The following is a 23,269-nucleotide window of genomic DNA, read 5'->3' on the forward strand; positions in this document are numbered from 1 at the left end:
TCTTGGAAGGCCATTTCATTAATGGCCTTAAGCCGGAAATACGGGCTGAGATCAGGGTATTGCAACTGAGGGGGTTGGATCGGATCACGTCGATGGCTCAATGTATCGAGGATAAGAATGTAGCCATACTCAGCTATAGTAGGACGTTCGGGCCAGCGATGAGTAGTTTCCCGACCCACTCTACAACCAATGTTTTTCGACTCCCTCTCATACAATCAAAAAGCTCGACTCCTCATTCGAGAGTTGTTAGCCAGGCGAGCAACAAGCTACCAGTGGCTGGGAGTGGTAGCACTATCCTTTTTAAATGACTCAACGAGGCTGAGTGGAAATCTAAAAGGGAGAAGGGTCTATGTTTCCATTGTGATGAGAAATATTCTATTGGCCACCGGTGTAAAGATCCGGGAGCTACAAGTTATGATGATTTATGATGAAGAGATGGAAGAGGAAGGAGTCGAGGCTGAAACAGGGGAAGGGAGGGAAGAAGAAGCGGGGCAAGGCAGCGAGGTCATTGAACTCTCAATGAATTCAGTTGTTGGATTAACAATGCCACAAACCATGAAGCCTGCAAGGGGATATTGAAGGGCTGCCAGTGGTAGTACTTATTGATGGAGGGGCAACACATAATTTTATAGCAGCTGAGTTGGTGCAGCGGTTGGGGCTGCCAAGAACAAAAACGGCTGGGTATGGGGTGATTATGGGGACAGGAATGGCAGTGCAAGGGGCTGGCATTTGCAAGGGGGTGAAATTGCACCTACAAAACCTACAAATTGTGGAGGATTTTTTGCCTTTAGAGCTGGGTAGCTCGGATGTTATCTTAGGAATGAAGTGGTTAGCCGTAGTTGGGAAAATGAATGTGGATTGGAAAACTTAAACAATGAAGTTTCGAGTGGAGGGTATGGTAGTAACACTGCAGGGAGACCCAAGCTTAAGTAAAACCATGGTGTCTTTGAAGGCCATGATGAAAGCTCTTAAGGGAAGTGGGGAGGGGATGTTGCTGGAGTTGGGAGCCATTACAACAAAATTTGAAGAAAAACAGTGGGCAATCCCTAGGATGTTGCAAGGAGTGCTGGACGAGTTTGAAGGGGTCTTTTCTAATCCCGAGGGGCTGCCACCATGCAGAAAAAGAGACCATGCTATTAACTTGATTCCAGGAACAACACCCGTACATGTGAGACCTTACTGTTACCCTTACATGCAAAAAAATGAGATTGAAAAACTGGTGGGCGAGATGCTGGGAGCTGGGATTGTGCAGCTAAGTTGCAGTCCATTTTCTAGCCCGGTGTCGTTGGTTAAGAAGAAAGATGGAGGGTGGCGGTTTTGTGTCGACTACAGGGTTTTGAACAAGGTAACCATTCTTGACAAATTCCCTATACCTGTGATTGAGGAGCTGCTGGACGAGCTGCACGGGGTTGTGGTTTTCTCCAAGCTGGACCTAAAATCTGGCTACCATCAGATATAAGGGTCAAGGCTGAAGATGTTCCCAAAACAGCTTTCTGGACACATGAGGGCCACTACGAGTTCCTAGTTATGTCGTTCGGGTTGACAAACGCACCCGCAACCTTTCAATCACTAATGAATGATATCTTCAGGGAGTATTTAAGGCGATTTGTATTGGGTTTTTTTTATGATATATTGGTGTATAGTAAGAGTTTAGAGCAACACACAAAGCGCTTACGTTGTGTTTTAAAAGTGTTGGCAGAAAATCAGCTACTTGCTAACAAGAAAAAGTGCTTGTTCGGGCAGCCGAAGGTTGAATACTTAGGCCACATCATTTCCCAACAAGGTGTGTCAGCTGATCACGCTAAGGTGTAAGCGATGGTAGATTGGCCTACTCCTACAACAATGAAGGAATTGAGAGGTTTCTTGGGGCTCACGGGATATTATCGGCGCTTCGTGAAAGACTATGGCAAGATGGCAAGACGCTTAACTGAATGGTTGAGGAAGAATAATTTCTATTGAGATGTGGCAGCCGAGCAAGCTTTCCAACAGCTTAAGGCGAAGATGATTTCCCTGCCCGTTCTCGCGTTGTCGGATTTTGATAAACCTTTTGTGGTAGAGGCGGATGCTTCGGGGGAGGGGATGGGGGCTGTTTTAATGCAGAATCACCGACCCATTGCCTATTTCAGTCAAACTTTCAATCAGTTAGGAAGAGCGAAATCAATTTATGAGCGGGAATTGATGGCCATAGTCTTTGCGGTGCAAAAATGGAGACATTATCTTTTAGGGAGGAAATTTGAGGTTTGGACTGACCAAAAGAGCCTCAAATACTTGATGGAACAGCGGTTGGTAAGCCCCAAGTATCAAAGATGGATGGTGAAACTAATGGGATTTCAATTTGAGATTCATTATAGGCCGGGATTGGAGAATAAGGCCGCTGATGGGTTATCACACATCAACTATACAACAGCCTTCATGGCTTTGATAGTACCAAAAGTAATCCAACTGGATCAATTGACTCGCGAAGTAGGAACAGATGTCAGGGTGCAGCAAATTATCAAGGATCCACACACTGATCCTGCTGCCCAACCCAATTTTCAGTGGGTGGGTAGCCAACTGCTATACAAAGAGAGGTTGTACATACTGAAAGGGTCATCTCTCATTCCATTGATTCTACATGAGGGACATGATGGCAGTCTCGGGGGTCATTCAGGGTTCTTGAAGACTTACAAGCGAGTGGCGGCTAGTGTTTATTGGCAAGGGATGAAGAAAGACATTCACGACTATGTGAGTAGTTGTGCTGTTTGCCAACAGAACAAATATTCAGCTTTAACACCTGGGGGATTACTGCAGCCTCTTCTCATCCCTAATCAAGTTTGGGAGGATATTGCTATGGATTTTATTGAGGGGTTACCAAGGTCGGGCAAAATGGATTCAATATTGGTTGTAGTAGACCGACTAAGTAAATATGGGCACTTTATCGGGCTGAAACATCCGTTTACTGCCGGGGAAGTGGCTGGAAATTTTGTTAAGGAAATAGTAAGGTTACATGGCCTCCTAAGGTCCATTGTATCGGATAGGGACAAAATTTTCATGAGCCAATTTTGGGAGGAATTGTTCCGCCTCCAAGGTACTAAACTAAATCGAAGCACCGCCTATCACCCACAAACTGATGGGCAAACAAAGGTACTGAATCAGACCTTGGAGACATACTTGCGTTGTTTTGCTTCCTCTGAACTGAAATCATGGTCCATGTGGCTACCTTGGGTTGAACTATGGTACAACACATCATACCATACAACTGCAAGGAAGACCCCTTTTCAGGTGGTGTATGGCAGAGAACCACTAGCCTTGGTGAGGTTTGAAAGAGGTACCACACCCGTGTCAATGGTGGAACGACAACTAGTTGAATGGGATAAGATTTTGGATGACTTGAAGACTCAATTGTTGAGGGCTCAATCGGTAATGAAGAGAGGTGCTGACAAGAAGAGAAGAGAGGTAAACTTCAAAGTGGGGGACTTTGTTTATTTGAAATTGTGGCCATATCGTCGGAAATCATTGGCTGGTCGCTCCAATGAGAAATTAGCTCCTAGATTTTATGGTCCTTTTGAAGTTGAAAAGGAGGTAGGACCGGTTGCTTACAAATTAACACTGCCCTCCCTTTGCAACATCCACCCCGTCTTCCACGTGTCCCAATTACGCGAGGCAATAGGGGCGTTGAGGACTAGTGTGCAAGTTCCCAGCCAGCTGAGTGCAGATTTGGAGCTATTGGTGGAGCCCGAGGCAGTTCTAGGGGTTCGATCGGGAACGGGAAGTAATCTATAAGGCAGGGAGGTTTTAATTCAATGGAAGGGGCTGCCCCCCTTAGAAGCAACATGGGAACCGGTTAACCTCCTTCAGCAACAATTTCCAGATTTCCACCTTGAGGACAAGGTGAAAGTGAGAGGGGGGGATAATGATAGGCCCCCGGTCCATTGGACCTACCAAAGGCGTCCCAAGGGGCAGGGGCAAGGAGGTAAAGTGGAAATAGCTAGTTTGTTTGTAACAAACCAGCATGTGCTACCAGAGGCGGTTATGCTGAGTAGGATGGGGTATAAATAAGAGAAAGAGAGTGAGAGAGAGAGGGGGGAATTTTGTAGAAGGTTGTTGGAGAGTTGGGGCCTCTCGAATGCCCTATTGTTCTTTTTTTTTAGCAAGCTGTGTAAAAACTCCAATTGGAATTGAGGAATTGAATAGAAATTCAGAGCATTAGTTTGGAATCCCAACACATTTTTCACTAAGTTTTCTTTTGTCTTTTTTTGTCTTTGGCTACAAACTTCTTTCCCTTCCATCCACTCACCTCATTGGGGTGTCTGCTAGTCTTATTTTGATATGTTCAAGCCATCTTAATTGCATCTTGCACATCTTATCTTTAGTAGGCATCCCTCTAACTGTCCAACCTTGTTACAAATAATCTCAATTGTAATTTTGATTTTTATAACCGCACATATTTGGCACAATGCATGCATTTGTCATGCTTACTGTGGAGAAGGCAGAATTTCCTCTCTTTAACAGCTGAAACTGTTAAATGAATTCTGTTGACAATATAACAATATCTTAGGAATTTGAGTTTTTATTCATATGTTTTTTATTTGTTGATAGATGCAGGGAATTTTTTTTTTTTGGTACCTTATAATGTTATTTTCACAATGCTCATATCCCAAACACCAGGCTTCCTCTTTCTTCTTCTTTTTTGCCCCATATAAAAAGAAGTACCTTTTTTTGTTTAAATGCTAAAGGGGGCTCTAGCTTACTCTATTGTTTTTAAATCTATATAAGAAGTTTTGGACCTATTTCTGATGCATTTTATATCCTTTGGTGTTTGTTGCAGTAATTTCTGAATTAATACATTATACCGCAGCAAGAAACTCTGGTGGTTTTTCTGAGCAGATGTTGCTAATTCAAGTAATTGTTCCTCAAGTTATGAACCTAAAGGAACAGCTTCGAGATTCTTCAAAGGTATTGCTTTGGCACAGTTCTACACAAATTTCTTTTTTACTTAGAGGGCAAGCCTTGGTAGCAACGGTTACTCATTTGTGACTGGAAGGTCACTGGTTTGAGGTTTGGAACCCTCACAAAGCAGGGAGCCTCGTGCACTGGGTGGCCTTTTTTTTTTTTTTGTTTGGGTATTTGGAAGCTAACCATAGGGATGAATCACCCTTGTTATGGTGGTGAAGAAATTCCCCTTTCTATTGCCCCTTTAACTGTATTAGATACTTCTGGATAATTAAAATGAAATTTTGTTCTATTCTTGTTGTTTTTACTATTTGTGATTGGTGTATTAGGCTTCAAATATGAACTTATCATCTCAAGTAAATTAAAAGGGGGTATGGTCTAATACTTTCAGCCATTATTGTCCATTCCATCATATTCAACTTTTAAAACCAATGGCTAATGCCAATTTTTATTTCCATAAGAAGAAGCTAGTCATTACCTAATAGTGGCAGGATTAGTTGCAGCTAGTGGGATAACGGCTGGATATGTTGTTGTATTATAATGAAGCAGCAGATGAAGCCTAACAATATTTTATCATGTGTTTGTTATCTTGTCTGCCTTAATGCTTTGTACCATTACTGTTGCTATTCATACTTAGCCGATCTCTGCTAAAATCAGTTACTGTTTCCTTAAACAAATTATACTTTTGACTTATTATGTTGAAGGTATTTGATGATCATTGAGGACAAGGTATCCTGCCTCTGTTCAACAGTGATGTGTAATTGACTGTCTTGTGCCTGTTGGGAAAACCTTGTTTCTACTCTGCTTATTCTCTGTTGTAATCACTTGTATTAGATTAGCTTGGTTATCTCGAGAGAGTTGTTTCTTTAGCTGTTAGCATTTGTATATCACTTGTTTTATTCTAGAAGGTTTGTTTCTAGAATGGTTAGTTAGCAGATTTGTTAAATCGGTTAGTTGGTTGTAACTTCCGGTAGTTTTAATAGTTTTCTGTTACCGCCTCTATGCTGTATAAATAGAGGTCGGATGTTAGTCTTTTGGGGTGAGCTTTATTCTGTCTTGGGAAGAGAGGAGTATGCGCAGGTTCTACTTGAATACTAAGAGGGTATATCTTTGTATTTTGGTTAGGGAAACTCTCAGCAGTTCTGGGTATAAGGCTGGAGAGGTTATTAGTGCATGTAATCCTTCAAGTTTCATTCAAGATAGTGAAGATAAAATGCCTAGGGCAGTCTGGATGTACGTCTTGTTAAAAGACCGAACCAGGATAAATTTCTTAGTGTTCTTGCTTCTCAGTTTGTGTTTTGTTTTCTGTTTTATCGTCAATCTTGTGTGTCATCTGGTGAGTGATTCTGAGAGTGATTTTTCGCTGTGAAGAAGAGTGTTATTGAGAGTTAGAAAGCTGGGGGATTATTCCAACATTCTCCTATAGGTTCATATTTAGATCAAACTCCTCACTATCCCTGTATGGATATGAATCTCTCCTGTGCATAAAGATGACTCTGATTGAGATTCTGGAAGCAAAAGTAAAAAGTCAGCAGAAAATTCTTTTGACATGTGACTAAATATCTAGTAGTTATTTCTAATTTTCTGATGTGATTATCTCTTTGTTTTGATAAGTTGACTATTTGATTTTTATGCTGGTTTGATAATTTTTCTTCTAGATTTCTTAGTTCTTTTTTCTTCAAATTTTTAATTAAAATCTAATATGATTTAGTAATTTATCATAAAAAATGCCCTGAAACTTTGAGCTGTAGTAGTGCAGCAATATTTTTATTGGGCTAGCAGAGCATCTTATTGAATTCATTGGATTTTTTTTTTGGGCTTGTGTGGCAAATACTATAGAGGCATTTATCAAAAAATAAATAACTAAATAAATTACTTTTAGATGAATGCCTATGCACTTTTGCATAAGAGGATCAAATTGTTATAATGGTTTTCTAGCTGTGTAATGAAAGATAAGCTCTCAATGTGTTTTGATGGCTGTGGTTTGAAACTGAATATTTCCTCTTGTTTTGCAGACCTTTCCTCTTCTTCCTACTGAGAAAGAAGATATTTTCATGATTTATTTTGTTCATGCTTTTTATCGGATTATCCTTTCTTGCAAGAGCTTTGTATTCCAGACTAATTGAGAACTGAACTTCAATTGACAGTGTAGGAAGCAAGTTTAATGCCTTGTGATTTATCTATTTATGTTGAAAAAAGCATATTCAAGCCCTCAAATTTTAGGAAGCTGTCATATTCTTGACTTGCAAATGTTATATTATTAAGCCTTGCATTCCATGGTGTTCAACAAGAAAGTGGTTGGTTTATGTGAGGATTTACAATTTTTTTATGCTAAATCTGGCCTAAATATGAGGACTGTCAGATTCCTGATCTGACGAGGATTTCTCAATTGCTTGAGAATGGTTGACTTGAGGGAATTGGGGAATTTAGGGGGAGAATTGAGAGAGAGAGAGAGAGAGAGAGAGAGAGAGAGAAATGGGAAGGAAAGAGAATCGAGAGGGAAAATAGGCCGAATAGACTAATATATCTTGAACTTTGGGTCAATTTTTAATTTTATCCAGTTTTGACCTTTGTTTCAATTTGGTTATTAAACTTTCACTTTTGCTTCAATTTTATTCTCGTTGGCCAAGCGTGTGCCCCACATTACGTGGCCGCCGAAGTGGCCAATAATTGACACATTAGCAAAACACCTGACCCAACCCGTCTCACCCTGACCTGCTCGCTTAAAACCCATTATCTTCATCCTTTAGCTAGGGTTTTAACCCCTCTGTGCGTTGCCGCTACCGTCACCACCACTGCCTTTTTTCTGTTTCCTTATCGCCTCAATCCTTCTGCCGCTGACCACCCTTTTCTTCTCCATCATTCATTGACGACTTCATCGCCCTTCGCCACCGGCAACCTCATACATTAATCGCATTGATCAACCACGGCTAACAACCAAGATCGACAACAGCGGAAGGCAACCAAAAAAGCTCCTCCATCATTCATCGGCGACTTCATCGCCCTTCACCGCCGGCAACCTCATACATTAATCGCGTTGATCGGCCACGGCTAACAACCAAGATTGACAATGGCGGAACGCAACCATAAAAGAAAAGGTTGCTGCTGGAGAAATCACGTCAGAGAGGACCCTTGACCGGTCTTTGGTGTGAAGAGAATAGCCACGACCATGGCCAAACCATCAAGCCATGGCAACTATGAACAAGGAATCGCGGCCTTTGACCAATCGGTGAACACATGATGCCGATCGATCTTCGTTGAAAGAAAAGGGACGTGCAAACAGAGAAGATGCATTTGAGTATAGCTGAATAATGATAGTCAATAGAGCCCACCGGACACTGGCGACGCGGTCTCAGCCATGGTCAAATCGTCAAGCCACAGCACGACGCCTATGGCTGCCAGCAACGACCCTTTCTCTGATTATTTGATGAGGCAACGCCTTTATACCTGTTAAAGTCATTGCTTCAAAACCCCATGGTTGTTGGCGACACAACCATAGTAAAGAAAAAGACCCACAGCCATGGCGAAAAAAGATAGCGGCAGCGGCAACAAACGCACAAAGGGGTTAAAACCCTAGCTAAAGGATGAAAATAATAGGTTTTAAGCAAGCGGGTCGGGGCGAGACGAGTCGGGTCGGGTGTTTTGCTGATGTGTCCAATAAGGTCACATTAGCCGCCACATAAGCTGGGGCACATGCTTGGTCGATCGAGGATAAAATTGAAACAAATGTGAAAGTTCGATAACTAAATTGAAGTAAATGTCAAAATTGGATAAAATTGAAAATTGACCCAAAGTTCAGGATATATTAGTCTATTCGGCCTGGAAAATAATTTTCAATTTCATTCAACATGTAGGGGTGGGCGTAGATCAGTTGTATTTATATTGATCTATGGCCTAAAATGGGTGCCAAAGACGGTTATCCCACTCCACTTGCTTTACAACTTGCCACGTGACATGCTGGAACATTCCTCGAGCTATGCCTATATGTGTGTATTTAATCAAGGCCTAACAGCCTATTACATAGGGCTCAACATGCAACTAACGTAACAATCCCCTCCCCTTAAGGCATTTATTGTCATCAAGCAATGTGTAACAAGGTCGCAGAGTTGGGAAACTGTTGGAGAAGGTCTGGCAAATACTCCCTGTATTATTGTCCTCATGGAGGGATGACCATTTGACTAGGACCTGGGTGAGGAGAGCTCCATTTCTACGAATCACTCTTCTGTTTAGGATGACGATGGGTGTTGCTTCCTCTTTGTCTTCTCTTGCTATAGGTGGGAGTGAGGCAGTGGATCTCTGTGCTCCTATAGCCTTCTTGAGGAGGGAGATGTGGAACATCGGGTGCATTTGTGTCTCCTCGGGTATCTTATCCACTATGGGAAATGGGCCATAGTACCTAGGGCTTAATTTGGAGATGGACTGATGGGTTAAGGCCTTGAGATGTTGCTGCCCAAGCTTCAGGTAGACCTCTTCCCCGACTGAAAATTCTCTTACTCCTTTTTCTGTCAGCAAACTGCTTCATTCTGTTTTGTGCCCTAGCCAACTCTGCCTTCACCAATCTAATAGCCTCCTGTCTCTGCTGCAAATAAGTTCCCACTACAACCATTGTAAATTGTCCTCCCAGTGCCAATAGAAGCCTTGGCTTATAGCCATAGAGGGCCTCAAATGGGGTCATCCTGATTGAGCTGTGGAAGCTCAAATAGTACCACCTTTGGGCTATTGCCAGCCATTTGTGCCATCCCCTTGGTTGTGGAATGCTGAAACACCTTAAGTATGATTCTAGGCATTGATTTATCCTTTCTGATTGGCCATCAATTTCAGGGTGATAGGCAGTAGACATCAGCAACTTAGTGCTTAGTAATCTCATCAACTCCCTCCAAAATAGGCTGGTAAATATCTTATCCTTGTCTAATACTATGGACTATGGGATTCCATGCAGCTTCACCACACTATCCATGAATGTCCTTTCCACTTCCTGTGCTGTGAATGGATGAGATAGGCCGATGAAGTCGCTAAACTTAGAAAATCTATCCACCACCACCATAACGCAGTCCTTCTCTTTTGATCTTGGAAGCCCTTCTATAAAATCCATAGTTATATTGGTCCACGCTTGGTTTGGCAGTGCTAGGGGTTGCAGAAGGCCTGGATGAGCCACAGTCTCTTGTTTACATCTTCTGCATGCATCACACTTCAACACATAGTCCCATACATATTTCTTTAACTGAGGCCAAAAGAATACTTGTTGTACCTTACGGTAGGTATTTTGAATGCCCGAATGACCCCCAATGGGTGATTTATGTAGTGCGTGTAGGATCCTACCCTTCAACTCCTCACTTTCTCCAATTATCAGCCTTCCTTTATACCTTATTACTCCATTATTAAATGAGTAATCTGGTCTACTATTGGCATTCGGGCTTAGTTGTTCCAACAACCCCTTGGTCCATTCTCCTTGTTGATAGCTATCTATAACCTCTTGTAGCCAATCTGGAACTATTGAAATGGTTGCACTTACTCCTTCCTCGTGGCAGCATGACAAGGCATTTGTTGCTACATTTTCCTTTCCCTTCTTGAATTGGATTACATAATCCAATCCCATGAGCTTGGTCATGCCCTTCTTCTGTAATTGGTTATGTAGCCTTTGCTGCAATAAGAATTTCAGGCTCTCATGATCTGTTTTGATAATGAATCTTCCACCTTCCAAATAGTGTTGCCACTTTTCCACTGCCATAAGGACTGCCATCAACTCCTTCTCATAAATGTTGAGTCCTTGGTGTCTAGGAGCCAGGGATTGGCTAAGGAAGGCTAGGGGCCTACCATCTTGTGAAAGGACTGCTCCTATCCCATGGTTGCTAGCATCAGTCTCTAGCACGAATGGCCTGCTAAAATTAGGTAGTCCAAGCATTGGTACTTCACTCTGTGCTTTCTTTAACTTCTCAAAAGCCTTCTCAACCTTAGGGTTCCATTTAAAATTGTCTTTCTTCAACAAGTTAGTCAATGGCTTGTTTATCGTCCCATAATTCGTTACAAATCTCCGGTAATACTCGATAAGCCCTTGGAACCCTCTCAATGCCCTGATGCTGGTAGGTTTTGGCCATGCCACCACTGCCTCAATTTTCTTGGGATCTGTTCCCACCCCAACCCTTGAGATGATATGCCCCAGATATTCCACTTGTTTTTGTGTGAAAACACACTTTGACCTCTTGATGTACAATTTATTGAACCTCAAGATCTTAAATGTAGCCCTAAGATGGTCTAGGTGTTGATCAAAGGAGGGGGTTATAGATTAGGATATCATTAAAGAAAACTAGCACAAATTTTCTAAGGTATGGCTAAAAAATTTGGTTCATGAGGGCTTGGAATGTGACTGGTGTGTTGGTTAAGCTGAAAGGCATGACAGTGAATTCAAAATGGCCATGGTGTGTCTTGAAGGCTGTTTTGGGTATGTCGTTCGGATCCATTTTGATTTGATGGTATCCTGACCTTAGGTCTAGCTTAGAAAATACAGAGGCGTGTTTGAGTTCATCTAATAGATCCTCAATGATTGGAATAGGGAATTTATCTTCAATGGTAACGGCATTGAGTTATATGTAATTAATACAAAACCGCCATGTACCATATTTTTTTCTTAACCAATTGGACAGGGGAAGCAAATGGGCTGCGACTAGGCCTGATCACATATTGGTTTAGCATTTTTTTGACAAGTTTCTCAATCTCGGATTTGAGTTTTGGGGGATATCTATAGGATCTAATGTTTATTGATTCAACATTAGTAGAAGAGGTATGGTGTGGTCCAAGGATCTTTGTGGGGGGAGTGACCTAGGCTCTACAAAGAGATCTTGATGTTCAATTAATAACACTTAAAGGAGAGCCAATTCTTGTACCTGCCAAGTGGTTGTAGATGATTGATCTCCCAATTTAGAGTCTCCTTGAGCTTCTAACTCCAGTTGATCAGTAGCTTCAATTGAGAATAATTGTGCTACTTGGGACATCTTCTTCTTGAACAGCTGTTGCAATTTCTTTCCCTTGATCATTTTGCATGCCCCCACTTCCATATTTCCCTGCAACACTACCCTTCTTCCATCTTTCTCTAGGGTAACCTCCAGCTTGTTGAAGTCAAAACTGATTAGACTTGCTCCCCTCATCCAATCAACCCCGAGGACAATATGGCACCCCCTTTAACTTAAGCAATCTTAAGTTAGCTTGGTAATCTTCCCCTTGCATTTCCTAACAAAATTCCAAACATGCGGATTTGCTGATGACCCTACTTCCATTAGCCACTATTACAGACAGCGGTTGTGTGTTGGCTAGTGGCCACTTCTTCCTCTTGGTCGTGCCCTCATTTATGAAATTGTGGGTATTCCCACTGTCTATTAAGATCATAAAGGTACTATCTTAAACCTTACCCTCCACTTTAATAATTTTGCTACTGGCCATTCCTTTAATCGCGTGTAAGGAAATGACCCCCCTTCCTTCTTCTTACTCTTCTTCTTCCATAGCTATCTCATCCTCTTCTTCCTTCTTCTCCTTCCAGTAGGAGCAACTGCTTCTTGCAGTGGTGCCCTGGGGTACCCGCACCTAAAACACAAATCAACAGTCCTTCTCTGCTCAATGAGCTTATCTCTTTGTGGTAAGCTCGGATTAGGGGGTGTATTGGCCAAGTACTTCACCCCTGTTCCTCCTCTAAAATTCTCCTTGCTCTGAACCCTTCCTCTAGACAGTATCATTCTTGGATTCATTCCTCTATTCTGTCCCCTTTGTTTCTTCATTAAGGCTTCAACGGTCAACTCCTGTAACAATGCATCCTCTGTCGCCTCTTGCATCGATCTAGGCCTCATTCATCATGGATCTGAGGTCAACACTCAATTCGTTGATGAAACTCGAAACAAGTACTCCTCTGTCAAGTAGGGATTTTTGTGGAGCATGAATGACTTCAACTCTTCAGCATTCTTGTGTATTGTCCCCATCTGCTTCAATTTGTTAAACTCCTCCACAATGTCCACAGTCCTCCATTCACCAAATCTTTCACGTAGATCCCTAGCGAATTCATCCCAACCCCAACCATCTCTCACCCTTAACTAGTCTTGAAACCAGATATCCCCTACATCATTCAAGTATGCTGCGGTTAGATTAACTTTTTGGTCATCAACCACCTGGTGGATATTCAACAACTTCTTGCACCTCTTGATCCACCACCTCAATTTCATCTCATCAAACATTGGCAATTCTTATTTGGGCATTGGAAAATTAGAGTGGCCATAATTCACCAGAACTTTTGGCCTCCTCTCCACTATGTCTTCACCCATTCCCACCAGATCACCCCCCAATTTAGAAGATCCGACCACTCTTTGACTCGTGCCAATACCTGGAAGTATTGGATCCGAATGCTCACGAGGGGGAAAGTCAAGGGATATCCTTACTTGCGCTTGATTTGAGAACATCAGCATGAATTGGTGCATTTGATCTCGGACCATGTTATTGTGTTCCCCTATCTCCTTGTGAATTTGGTTGCGCATATCTCCTTGCAACTGATCTGCAACATCCTCCAGCTTCTTGTCCACCATAACTCCGATCGTATCCTCCATGGTTCCTACCCGTTGCTACACCTCCATCACTGCAGCAGTCACCTACTGCAACTGCATTTCCATTTGCTTCATGCGGGTACCGTTGGCCATCATAACTAAGTCTCTGGGAAGCGTCGGTTTCCCGATCTGACAAGAGGATTTCTCAATTGCTTGAGAATGGTTGACGCGAGGGAATTGGGGAATTTAGGGGGAGAATTGAGAAATATAGAAAGAGAGTAAGGTAGAGAGAGAACGAGAATTGGGAGGGAAACTAATTTCCAATTTTATTCAACATGTGGGGGTAGGCGTAGATCAATTGTATTTATACTGATCTATGGCCTAAAATGGGCGCCAAAAAGGGTTATCCCACACCACTTGCCTTACAACTTGCCATGTGACATGCTGGAACATTCCTCCAGCTATGCCTATACGCGTGTCTTTATTTAATCAAGGCCTAACAGCCTATTACAGGGGGCTCAACATGCAACTAGTGTAACAGGGACACCCTTCTTATCTTTCCTTAACTAGAGCTGTTTGTATGATAGCTGAGTGTCTTGATATCACTGAAATATTTCTGTGGTAAAATTGCAACTTTTGAATTGTCTATACAGCAATTCCTGAAAAGGCACATAGTTAATACAGGTAGGCATGTTTCTGTTTTGTTATTGTTATTTAAACATTAGAGTCAGTCCCACGGCTAGATAAAGGAGGAGGTGCTTTAGGTAGCTGACAACCAGTGTAGAACTTGTTGAATCAAACATTATGAATTCTAGAAGATATGGCTAGAATTCATGTAGCTGACCACACCTAGTGGGTTAAGGTCTGATATTTTGTCATTTTAACTGTGGAGTGATTTTTTATGATATGTCATACCATAAATTGCAATAATAAGAGGATTTTGCTTTTCCATTTCATTTACTTTCAGGATGAGGAAGATGTGAAGGCCATTGCTCGTTTATTTGCTGACATGGGTGATTCATATCTTGAGTTGATTGCAAATGGTAAATATCCTTGATTTTAGCCTTTCCCTAATTTCAGGGTGCTCCAGATTACTTTGTTTTGTAATGCCCCTATTAACTATTGGAAGTTCAATAAAGAGGGTGCCATCACAAGTACTTCCTAGAAGAGATGGGAAGCCACTTGTGTAAAGGAGCATACAAAAGAGAATACCTCTAATTCCTATACAAGATCACTTGCGACTACAAAATCCAAGAATTAGTTCAAACCTGGATCAGTGTTATCCACAAGAACTGACTTCATGGAAAAGTAGATAAAATTCTATTTTCAGCTTGAAAATTGCTGTTTTCTGTCCCTTTGTCCAGCTGTTGTTGATCTGAAACCTTTGCAGCTAAATGAAAAAATAATTAAATCATTCACTCATCAGGCAAACAAGAACATTCCAAACTGTAGAGCATAGGAGACGAAAACTCTCTCGTTATTCCCACCTGAATTTTTCCAGTGAAAATCCTGCCATTTTGTTTAGAATCCATTTTGAAATGACAGCATCAGAAAGACATAATAAGAAACAAGAATATCCGTAGGAAGGTTGGAGTGACACCTATTGAGGATAAGATATGCAAGGTGCTATTGAGGTGGTTTATGAAAAATGGTATGCAGAGTTAAGAGAAAAAGAAGAGAGGAAAGGAGAAATTGGAGGGAAAAGAACAATTCAATTCTATTAAGCTAGGTTTATAAGTACTTATGCCAAAACACTGTAATTGCTATGTACAAGCTACCTATGCTAGGTATAATGTACAACTAATATATACAAGACACCTAATACAACTAAGCTAATATGAATTCTCAACACTCCCCCTCAAGCAGGCACATGTATATCATATGTTCTTAGCTTGGAACAAATGTACTCAATCTTCGGACCTCGAAGAGAAAGTAAACAGGTCAGCCAACTGATCCATAGTCCCAACAAATGCTGTATAAATCTCATTGGAAACCAGTTTTTCTCTCACGAAGTTGTTAGGGAACGAATCAAGCTATAAAAAAAACGTGGAACAAAATTGCGCACACGACAAAATTTACATGGTTCAGCAAAGAATGCCTACGTCCATGGCCAATCTAGGTGTTGGTGTTTTCCACCATTTGAGAAGGTTGTAATTATAAGAATTATGCCCATATATTTATAGACGAAAACTAAGGCAAATAAAACTCCTAATTTGAACAGGATTCCCATTCTGTTTTGGATTTTGGAAACAAATCTTCCAATTCCAATTCTTAATCTGTTTAGGTTTCGGGCGCGCACCCCCCCTCCCCCCCTTGGAGCCCCTGCAAGAGGCATTGCCCTCTTGACCCTCTCATCTTGAACAAAAGTGACAGTCTATTTCAATATGTTGGGTCCTTTCATGAAAAACATGATTAGAGGCAATATGAAGACCGCATTGATTGTCATACATAAGCTGCATAGAATCTCAATCACCAGACTTCCAGCCAAATGAGCTCACACGTAGAGCCATCAACAACATGCTGCTTTTTGCTTGTCCAATAAACTAGATTGCCTTCAACCAAAACACAATAGCGAGAAGTGGACGGTCTATCAAATGGACAGCCTGCTCAATCAGCATTTGCATAACCAGTCACCTACATATGACCTTTATCCTCAAATAATAAAACTTTCCAGAGATCCAGAGAACCATTTATAGGGAAAAATGGCCAGCTGAATTGGTGATTCAATTAATCTAACTAGGTTATTTTTCGTTTTGTACTTTTTAAAAAAATTTAGTTGTATGTTATAATGATATTTAGTTAATTAATTAATTATTTTAAACTCGGTTTGACCTTAGGTTGACCTTTACCCTTTCCTTTTTCTGGTTCAAAAACCTTGGTCCAATTTTTGGATATTTTATAAAACAAAACCCTAATCCTAGGCCTAGCAGGTTGATAATTACAAATGGAATTTAACCTAGAAAAAAGAAAAAAATAGATGGCTAAAATACTTCCTTTATTCTGGAACACAAGAAGAATGGTGTGCTTGACAAAAAAGGCTTTGATTCTCCACATGGTCAAAAGCCTGCAAAATTTCTCTTGCATCAAATATGTCATATAATATAAGAAGGAATATGTAAAATACAGTAACTACCCTTGAGGTAAGGCCTAATTCATGGGACAACCCCTTGATTTCCAAAAATTATATTCGGTACCCCAGAGGTTTAAAGGTTGTATCAGGTTGCCCCCTGCCATTAAATCTTGGCTGTTAAAATTTTCAAAATGCTGTCTCCATTTACTCTCTCCCCAATCTCTCTCTCATGTCCTATCTCCCCCCCCCCCCCCCCCCCCTCTTCTCTCCTTCCCCAGCATTGCTGCTTTTATTCCCCCCGGACCTCTCTCAATGGCTTCTTTGGCAGGAGCTCTCATCAAGGCTCTGTCAATTCCCAAATGTTGTATAACACCTGTACCAATGCTCTTTAAGATCAAAACCTCACACACGCTGCCTTCAATGCCCATTAAACTCCACCATTCCTGCTTATCATCTCTTTCTATTTAATCCTCTTCATGGGTATCTCTTAAGCTTAATATTGCACCTTCATCCTTCATCTCATTTGGTCTCCCTCCTTTCCCAGGCATTTGATTGGGCTCAAGAAGGATAGAATCTAGTCGATGGGTTTAAAGAAGAGGTTTGACCCATTGCTGGGCTTCAATCGTTGATCACGAGATATGTTGGGATTCGTTCTGGCCACTGGTGGCGGCAGCTGCCTGCCACTACTATTTTTTAAATTTTGTCTGGCTTCATGTTTAGGAAGACAAAATAATGTAGTGTGGGAGGAAGAATCAGCAAAACTAGGGCGAAAACAACAAAAGATAGATCTAGAGTGAAGATCCTAAAATTAGGGTTTAAGAAAACCTCAAAAGTTGAATTAGAGTAAAAACAGCTACCTACAAAGTGTCTTGAAAGGCTATTTATACTAGGGTTACAGCAATAACTAAATCCTAGTCCTTGATCACAGAGGAATCCTTCTAATCTTAGGAATGCATCTATTTTAAAGCCACATGCTAGTCGCATGAATACTTATTAAAGATAATATAAAAAAAAAAGTCCTTAAAACCTAATCAGTTTCAAAAACCTAATAACTTAAATACTGACCATAATTAATCAAATAAAAATAAAATAAAAACAGTAATAAACAAAGAATCTGCTTTTACATCAATCTCCCTGGGTTAAAAAGAAACTTGGCTCCAACGAGAAAACTTAGATGTACTGATCATAAATGACAAGATCAATTTTCTGCAATTTGTCAGATATTCTAATGCTTTCTATTGGGGTTTGCCTAACCACTTGTCAGAAATCGACAAAAGAGATTGCCACCTTGAGATGAGCTTCTTTCATATCAAGCACTTCTTCAATGGGTTCTCTTGGTTTCTTCAGCAACTGATTAATCCATTCCTTTGTGGTAGCTTCATCATTCTCTCCATCAAATCCATGAAGATCATATAAATGAATAACATTACAAAAAAAATAAAAGATCAAGGGAGCCAATTCTGATGACACCCTAGACAGAGTCACACAGTGAATTACTTTAAGATGAGAATAGACAGACTCATCAGCTATTGACACAGCATTTGAGATCTGATGCATACAACAAAAGCATTTTTATGCTTAGAAATAACGACCCAACAACCCTTCTTAAAAGACTGGATTATACCTTGAGGACCCAATTCTGGTAACAGCCTAGGAAGCCCCTCTGACCTTCATTTCTTTCTCAGTTACTTCTGAAGAGACTTCCCTCTTCCCAATGAGACAGGTCTTTGTGTAGGTGGGTGATCAATAGATCATCACTTGTGGAGGCTTAAATCAGCAGAGGGAGAAGAGTACCCATCTTTTCGTTTATAGACTAGGAGAAATGGGTGTAAGGAGGACTAGAGGAGCATGTTTTGTCCCAAAATGCCAATCAAATAGTCTCCTCCTCGGGCCCAAAACAACTTTTTACCCACTACGGCCTTGGCCTGATAATCATTTGCATATAAACTAAGGTTAGGCCTACTAGCATCACCTACTTCCCTTCTTTCTATATCCAATGTATGCGCTGGCCCAACAACTTTCCTGCATCACCCTTGTTGGGCCATTTGCTTTTATCAGTCCACATAATTTACCTGGGATATCTCTTATTGTGAGCCTGGCCTAATCTAGTTCCAATTATCTTCAGTCTGGTTTTGTATGTAACTTTCAATCTTTCTGGTACCTGAAGTACATTTTCTCTCTTTGCTTAAAAAAAAAAAAAAAAACTTATGCAGGTTCAGATGAGTCAATGTTGATAGTGCATGCTTTGTTGGAAGTTGCTTCACACCCTGAATATGATATTGCTTCAATGACATTTAATTTCTGGCACAATCTTCAGATTTATTTAATTGAAAGGTAATCCACTGTGCTGTTCCTGATTCAGTTTTGTCAGTAACAAATTCAGATGTGACAGTTTTAGTCTCTCAGGGATGCCTATGTATCATTTGGTAATGAAGCATCAATAGAAGCAGAGAGAAATCGGAGACTGTTGGTTTTTCGTTCATCATATGAATCACTTGTTTCCTTGGTGAGTTCTAAGAAAAGGTCATTTCATATGTTAGCATGAAAAACTTGAGGTTCTGTAATCCTGTACCATGGTCTTCTGTTTTAAAGGAAACCTACTGATGTCTGACATCCAATTTTTAGTTCCTCAGATGTGGGAAAAATTATTAGTTCTGTAATTCGTAGTTCTTGTGGAAATGATATTTATCTTTCTTTTTTATCTTGAGGATATACTAGCATCTAGAAGGGTATAATAAGTATGGATTTCCTTGTTTGCTGGTTTACTGCGGTTTTCAGCCAAGAGCTGGTTTTTTTATAAACGATTGGAATTTAATTTCATTTTATAGATGCAAATCTTATTGGTATTTCTTGTTCAAGGAAAAGAAGAAAGTTTTGGCAAATACATTTCTTTACTGGATGAAGGTAAGATGCATGATACTGCTGGTCTAATCACTCATCCTTTTTACTTCCTGCCAGGTGAGCTTCAGAGTTCAATATCCCCAGGGTTATGCTGATCTTTCGAAAGAGGACATTAAGGAATTCAAACAAACTAGATATGGTATGAATTAGGTGTTCGTTAGGGAAATGTTATTGATTTCCAGAATGCTCGTGTTGAGGTGTCATACAAAATAATGTTGTAATATCTATATGCCTTAACTTGTTGATGAATCAAGTAGTTAATACAATGCTGTTAAATTTTGGTTTTTCTTCCTCACCTCTTTGTTTAGTTAGAAAGACTGTTTCGGTCTATGCCATGTTGTCATACTCTGCTGGATATATTTATGTGCCCGCTGTTTTTTTTTTTTTTTGTAGATGACTAAGAACCCTCTTCAACCTTCCTCACAATCATAACTTTGCTGCATCTGTTTTGTTATGTATCCAACATCTTATAACTAATAAGCCTCCTCCTCCGTTCCCTTGTTCAGAAATTGCATTTGTGGTTCTGGCTTGGTTACTTAAACATCTTTCAGCATTGACAACTCACCTCATAACTGAGAAACAAGAATATAATTTAGCAGAACTTTGCTATCCTTCTTTTTTTAATCATTTGCAGGAGTTCCCCTTTAGGTTTTAGCTTTAGGAAAAGACATTTTTTTCATGTATCAACCTGGCCTGCTGTCAACATTTATTATCAGGATTCTGTTGTCAACTGTGCTAACTAGGCAGATGATCTACTTTACTTCAGATGCAATAAAATAACAGAGCATTCTCAATAATGTCCTTAGAACTTGTGCAAATGTCCTCAGAAAAAAAAAAGGTTTATTAGCTGTCTAAACACTTACTGGCAAAGTTCTGCTACTGCTACTCCCTCCTTCATTGTCTCTCTTTGAACTCATTACCTAAGAAGGTAAAGTCTTGGGAGTTAAAAGAAACTTTCGCCAATTAGTCCTGTTGGAAGCTTATAATAAAATTCTTGAAAGATATTACTTCTAGGAGATTGAAGTTCGTTATCTCACATAATTTCTCATTCCTGGAATGACTTTGTGGGGGTGTTAAATTCTTAAGTAGTCTTGCAGCTAATGAGTGTTTGGACTCTAGACATAGGATGATTCAAGGGTTTTGTAAGTTGGATGTTGGCCTAGGATCTTGTTGGCTCAGACTAAAAATAAAATTATGTTTAACTAGAATGGTTTTCTGTCGAGTTGATGTCTTTGGATGATGTTGTGAGTTTTGATTGTTAGATTTTTTGTTTTAGTCAATGTTATGCCTAGGGTTTTCTTTATTATTCTTAGAGGTTTGATGAAGGTCTGTTGTCACCTTACCCTTCGATTATGGCTGTGGAGGCTTTTAGTCAGTCAATTTTTAGAGCTGACAACATTGATTGATTTAGCATTTTCGAAACTGGCCATTGTTGGTGTTAGTTTGAGTGTTCTTTATCTTCTTTTTGCAGATGATAGTGTCATATTTTACAAACCTAGTGAGGAGTCTTATTGTGTGCCCTGTGTCTCTGTCAGGACTTCAACTAATCTTTTCAAAGCAAAATTGCATTAATTCATGAGATTAACTGTATTAACAGCTTAGTTGATCTTTAGGCTATAAAGTGGTGTGAATTGAGGCTTGCTTATTGAAAAAGGTACTATATGTCTAAGGATGGAAGGTTTATGTGTTAGCCTTGTGGGAGCATAACCTGTTGTGAGTGGTTGCGTATTCTATTTGTATCTTTGTGCTCCTCTTGTTAATTATTTCAAGTGGACCTGAACTTAGGTTGCTGAGTTTTCTTGATAACTTTTGCTTAGGGGCCCTATTCTTCTCTTATATTTTCGTGGACATTTGGCTGCGTTCTGTTTTTTGTTTCCTTCTTTTCTGAATTTTCTTGATGAGTTTGTTTTAAGTTGTTGCCTATTTGGCTTTCTTTTGTTTTACAAGGTTTAGCCCCTTTTAGGTAGTGCTTTTTAGTTTAATTTATCTATAAAAAAAAACAAAAAAAAAAGAAGAAAGAAAAAGTTTGTGGCTAACATATTGGCCACTTGTTGATTTTTTATATTCCCATTATCATTGATACATTGAATGTATCTTATGAAGGAAAATACTTGTTAAATTATTTTCATGGTATATTCATATTTGGCATTTGCATTACTTTGTAGGTAGAGGAAGTAGATGTTTTAGGAAAATAGAGAAGCAATGTAGTGCAAGTGCAGAAGTAAAGCTCATTAAGAAAAAAAAGAAGTAAACAGAAGATAGAACTTACATCTTATTACCATTTTGATGAAGAAAGTTGATGGTCAATGTTCACAGCATGTCTTCTAGCTCTGGGAAAATCTTTTTCAATTTTGTAATATTGATGTATATCTTGTAGCTTTTTTATCTTTGGCCCAAAAAGATATGTTCTAAAGCTGAGAATATGATGAACAATATCACTTGCTGTAGCAGATAAAACGATGAAGGTTTTAATAGTTAGGCAAAACCCGTTTGCTGATCTTCATCAAAGATGCATCATTGGTGTACTATAGCTTCTGGAGAATGTGAGCTTTTCAGTTTGACCTGCTTTTTTTATTTTTATTTTTATTTTTGTAAGCTTGTCAGGTAGACCTGCTTATTTTATTTTATGGGTGGGAGTTGGGATGGGTGACCCAACTCATAAATTTTGTATGCTATTTTGGCTTTAGTAATATCTTGTTCGTGTGAAAAATATAATGACCGATAGCTCCAAGACCGAGGGGTCAGAGGGACTCCCACTTTAATTTTTTTTTTTTTGTTTTTTTTTGTTTCAGTACTCATGTGATATAGCTTATTAATATTTCAGTTTTATGATTTTTCGTTTAGGATTTATATATTGGAAAATCCTGGCTTTCAGAATTTTATGGCACTAACGAAGTCTGTTATGAACCTAGATGTTGCCGATGTCTTAATTGACGCAGCATTGGTTTTAGGAGGTGAAGCAACACTGAAGATTCTATACATGAAGCTTGTTCAGGTGTGGAATTATTTTCTTTGATAACATAATGTGGTTTCTTAGAGTGAATTGTTCAAAGAAGCCTTTTATCTTGAAATTCATGGTTGAGATTGGATTAAAAGGAAAGTTTTGTAATTGAAATTTCTCATGGTGTTCAAATTTTACTTCAAATTGATTGGGTCCTTTGAGGAGATTCATGTTAAGCTCCTAATCATTAGGGTTTACAGCTCAAGAAGTAGCTTGATATTGTCCAGAAACTCTGTATGTTTTTGCTGTAATGTTTGCAAACCATTTTTTTGAGGTCCATATATAATGAATGCTATATAGTTAATTTACTGATACTTAGTGAAGGAAGCTGCATGGTTAGTAGACTTATTAGGGAAACTAGTTTGTATAAAAGCTTAAGAACTAGTTTCCTTTCAGCTAAGAATTTGAGAAAATGGACTAAGAGTGTTCAGCAAATTGGCTTTGGCTTATTGGCTATTTTTTTGGCAATACTTGAGTAATTGTTAAAATAAACATGTTTATAGAATATGTTAAGCTAATATAATGGAATATTTGAATCAGTAAGATTTTAACATATCCTGTGTACCTAACTGAAACTATATACACTTTTGTTATCTGCAACATTTTAAACTACTCATGTATTTTATGCATCTGATACATACTCGTGTATTTTTTAAAATTTTCCATCTTTTGTTACTAAAAGAGTTATAATTATAAAAAAAAAAAATCCTTCCATGTATGTCTTTTCTTAAGTAACTGAAAAAATTCTGTAAGGATTGTGATCATGTGTGTGTATGTGTTTGAAACAATGTTGTGGGCATTTTTGATGAACACACATTTTATTTTCAGACAGTATATGGCAGCTTG

General features: G+C 39.6%; 1 protein-coding gene across 2 annotated transcripts in view; it reads left to right on the forward strand.

Moving 5' to 3' along the window:
• The window catches only part of LOC127795921 (transportin MOS14), a 67,931-nt gene that overhangs the window by 24,049 nt on the left and 20,613 nt on the right, over positions 1 to 23,269 (forward strand). For both annotated transcript variants that reach the window (XM_052327900.1, XM_052327901.1), the window contains 6 exons: positions 4,808 to 4,935; positions 14,419 to 14,494; positions 18,735 to 18,855; positions 18,928 to 19,027; positions 19,480 to 19,561; positions 22,335 to 22,417. In XM_052327900.1, coding sequence (XP_052183860.1) covers positions 4,808 to 4,935; positions 14,419 to 14,494; positions 18,735 to 18,855; positions 18,928 to 19,027; positions 19,480 to 19,561; positions 22,335 to 22,417 — 590 coding nt within the window. The remainder of the gene's footprint in view (positions 1 to 4,807; positions 4,936 to 14,418; positions 14,495 to 18,734; positions 18,856 to 18,927; positions 19,028 to 19,479; positions 19,562 to 22,334; positions 22,418 to 23,269) is intronic.

Source organism: Diospyros lotus, chromosome 2 (genome assembly GCF_014633365.1).
Source record: "Diospyros lotus cultivar Yz01 chromosome 2, ASM1463336v1, whole genome shotgun sequence".
In the NCBI taxonomy this organism is placed as follows: Eukaryota; Viridiplantae; Streptophyta; class Magnoliopsida; order Ericales; family Ebenaceae; genus Diospyros; species Diospyros lotus.